Source organism: Coccinella septempunctata, chromosome 3 (assembly GCF_907165205.1).
Source record: "Coccinella septempunctata chromosome 3, icCocSept1.1, whole genome shotgun sequence".
In the NCBI taxonomy this organism is placed as follows: domain Eukaryota; kingdom Metazoa; phylum Arthropoda; class Insecta; order Coleoptera; family Coccinellidae; genus Coccinella; species Coccinella septempunctata.
This window is the reverse complement of record NC_058191.1, coordinates 31,194,291-31,198,428: the sequence shown is the minus strand read 5'-3', so window position 1 is coordinate 31,198,428 and position 4,138 is coordinate 31,194,291. Positions and strand designations below refer to the sequence as shown.

General features: G+C 37.6%; 1 protein-coding gene across 1 annotated transcript; it reads right to left on the bottom strand.

Annotated features, from left to right (window-relative positions):
• Positions 1 to 1,654: 1,654 nt before the first annotated feature.
• On the bottom strand, positions 1,655 to 2,155 carry LOC123310400. The gene has a single exon (XM_044893869.1). It carries the CDS (start codon positions 2,153 to 2,155, stop codon positions 1,655 to 1,657), a length of 501 nt encoding a protein of 166 aa, XP_044749804.1.
• Positions 2,156 to 4,138: the final 1,983 nt, after the last annotated feature.

The window sequence follows — 4,138 nt, the reverse complement described above, 5'->3', positions numbered from 1 at the left end:
TTTTTTTTTTTTTCTACCATCTATCTAACTTCAAAATCCACTATATCTCCACGACACTGGACTAAATCCCGCTAGGGGCGCTAGTCTGCCCAGTTTGTTAAATGTCTTGAGAACCCTACGGAATGAAATTTTGATGGCATATAGAATCGCAAAAAATTTTTCGAAAATGGAAAAGACCTGGGAATTTTTTTCACACATGGGGCCCGATTCTAAAATCTAACGGGTCTTTATCGCATGTGATATCAGAAGACAATTGTCCAACTAAAGCCGTAATGTGCATTGGTCAATTTTGTAGCATGTGACACTACTCCAATAGATATTTGAGAAGGCCGGCCCTAGTCCAGTTATCACCGACCACAGAAGATATTGTGTCCATTACTTGAAATCGCATCGAGAAGCGAATCCTTTGTGTAACACTGATAGATCCATAGATAGTCCTGAATCATTTGATTCAATCTGTGCGCTCTTGTTCCATTTTCCGTGGCGGTAAACGGCCGGTAATTCACCATGTTGATTTTCCGACGTGCATGAAACTCAACAAACAAGAAACATTTCTCGAATGCTGGAAATCGATCCCCATTATCAGCGAGCTCGCTTGAATTCAGCACAAGCACCAAAGCTAAATATAAAATTATGTCGGTATATCCGAGACCGAATACGTGCCGGGTTCTTCTGAAAAAGGGCGGGCGGTATTTTTAACATATTCTAATGCAGAAAGTCTCACGCCACACGCCACGCCGCTGCTTACAACTGATCTTTACTTGTTCGCAGTTCGCGTGCTGCGAAACTAAATAACCCGTTTGTATAAACTTGGATTATTATATTCATTTCTGAAAGGACTTCTACCTACCCTACTCTACCGTACAGATTATCGTTCATTGCAGGCCATAACTGAAAATTATCGAGCTGGTCAGCCGCAATTCAGAATTAATTTATCAGTGTTTTTCCGATGAATATCCCACGTGAAATGGCCATTTTTTCCTTTCATGTTTTGCGAAATGGCTGTTGGGTTACGTTTGATGACGAACTATACTATGGATGAATCTGCGAAAAGTGCCACGAAGCAGCTCGACTTGAGGGGCGAGGGATGCAAACTATATTTCAGAAAATTTTCACGTGACTCATTCTCAGGTGTGATTGAAATATATAAAGACGACTCAAGAATGCTTAAATTTTATTTTTTACGATGTCCCCCTGCGAGGATATGTGCCTCCAAATGGTACTTCCATACGTCAGTCATTGTGTGATAACTTTGGAACTACTCAACCGATTCACACAAAATTTTATCCATCATCATCATGATCATCAACCACTGCTGCATATAGGCCTCCCTCATTTCTGCCCACTTTCCTCTATTCTGAGCACTCTGCATCCAGTTTGTGGTCATCCTCTTGATATCGTCAGTCCATCGCGTGGGAGGTCTTCCCCTGTTTCTTCTGTCGGCTCTTGGTCTCCACTCGAGCAGCCTTCCTGTCCATCGTCCATCTGCCATCCGTGCCACATGCCCAGCCCAGTTTCACTTGAGCCTATAGCTATCTGATAGATAATATCCGCGACTCCTGTTTTCACCCGTAAGTCCCCATCTCTAACGTGGTCACGAAGTGACACATCGAGCATCGATCTTTCCATCTTGCGTTGTGCAATTCTGAGCCTCTTAGCAGATGTGACAGTTAGAGTTAAGGTTCAGACAAACTGGGAGATTACTCTTAAACACATTCCCAAGACTGCCATACGCAACCCAAGAAAGCGTAATTCTTTTTTTCAACTTGCATGTTTGGTTGTCTCTTAAGATTCGTATTTCATGACCCAGATATATGTATCTATCCACCAAATCCACATCATGGTTACCAATGGCAATATTTGCACTAGGGACCAGATTCGGCATGCATTTTGTCTTCGATATGTTAATTTTCAGCCTGACCTGAGCATTCCCGAAGATCTTCAAACATTTTCCTGATATCTTGTAGGTTGTCGCGAACAGAGCTATATCATCCGTGAAGTTCAAGCCATCTATATTTAAACCCTTTCCGCTCCATTCAAGCATCTTGAAGGCGCTTTCCAAAACAGCGATAAACAATTTGGGTGACATAGTATCCCCCTGTCGTACTCCTCTACCGATTCTTTTGGGGTTGGTGTTTTCGTGCAATCTAACCATCACGGTAGCATTATGGTAATGATTTATCCACATGTAGGATATTATTACACAACATAATTTCATACCGAAAATTTTTTCTAACATTGCTAAAAGTATTGTCAGAAATACCACCTCGTCTAGGAAGAGTAGATGCTGACCATGGTTTCGGTATTATTTGATCTCGTCAGAGCAACAAGTTCGACGAAATGATATTTTAAAACTTTGGATTTCATTTTATAACAGAAAAAACATGTCTTCGAGGTGAAGCTTTTATGAAACGATGTGTTTGATGAGTAGAGACATCGAAGTTTCATTTCGAGAATAAATTATATATTCTCACTATTATACAGGTTGTACAAATATTTTAACAGTAGATTCTTTAGGTCTTCACTTCTTTCCTCACTATTTTTTCTGATTCGACCCTGATAAAAATATATAGCCATTTTAAGTTTTCATAGTGAGCTGTGCCACCCCTGGAAAAACGAAATTACCTTCAGAATAACTAGTTAAATCTGTGATACTACATATTAATGGATCTTTTAAACAGAGTCGTATTCAGCCAAAGTACCCAATATTTTAAATCTCATATACTTTTTATTTTCTGAACATCAAATTACTCGAAAACAGCGCATTATACGAGAAAATGTGAGAAGTACTTTTATTTCACAAAACGTTCAAATATTCATTGCATATCCTGCAACTTAGTTTCAAGAGTTGGGTATTGGTATTTTTATGGTATGTAATGGTCGTAAAGAGAAAACTGGAAGACTTGAGTGATATCTTGTGTTCGAAAAATATTCATCATATAAATGAAAATCTAGGTATATCTCGAAATTCATTCAATTCCATAAAACCGTTTGTGAATTAGAAAACTAAAAATAACATTTTTTTATGGTTTTTCAACAGCCTTTATCTTTTAAACCGAGCAGATTCGGAAAAAATGTGAAAGTATCTTTTTTGACAGCAAGAATTTACTGTTGAAATATTTGTACGAGTCAAAGACTCGCCCTGTATAAAGGCAGGGGATTACAAATTTAGTAAGACGACAAAAACCAAAAGTAGACTAAATTTTCGTGTTAAAGCTGGTCTGGAAAGATATAAATCATTAAAATTTATTTCCAACCATACTCATACCTATTTGAAGTAATGAAAATCCTCATGTGATTTCTTCACATAGTCCAGAAACCATTTCTGTTCTTGGAACAAATTTTTAATAAAAGCTGTTCGTTCCAGGTCAAATCTTTCTTTTTTATTAATTATATTTTATTATCCTAATTCTTCTTCTGTGATCTGCTCTTGAGACCTATCCAAGAGAAAATTAGTCGTAATATTCCAAGGTGCACATTGAAGTAGTTCATTGATAATTAAATACAAAATCTTATATCAAAGCTTGTCTTCAATCATGAAACCTTTCATTTGTCTGCAAATTTTCCGTTCATTCTTGTTTGAACTTCTCGAAGTTCAAGGAAAATTTACTATTACATCGAACAGGAACAGTACTATCAATGAGATTTTCAAACATAGGACTGATATCTCTGCGAAAGTTATTTCAGTTTAACCTAAATGCCTAAATGCTTCTTGAACGATTTATAATCCAAATAAGACAGGATATGATTCATACTCGATGAACCTTCAGCAAGAATATATCAATATGTTTCGAGCATGACAATAGGTACCCATACTAGATTTCAAAGAAGTGCGCCTCTTTCAATATTTGTCGAGCTGTAACTTGAAGCCGCCGTTTTATGGTGCAGATGCCCACACGTTCCTTGGTTGTTGAGATGACTAATCCCTATAACATCCCTAGAAGCAGTGGCACAATATCTAACAAAATCAGCTGCAGAAGCCAGTACTGCCAGTAGCACTTTCATTCACGGAGAAGTATTACATATCTAAGTATTGAACGTCAGGTGTAGACAGTTATATGAATGGGCTTTTAAGAAATAGTATAAGTATTTATTCGATTATAATTATGATCATAAGTTTCTTCAAGACTAACAGCAC

Coding starts and splice junctions, on each gene's coding strand:
- LOC123310400 (XM_044893869.1), bottom strand. CDS start 2,155: ATGGTTAGATTGCACGAAAACACCAACCCCAAAAGAATCGGTAGAGGA.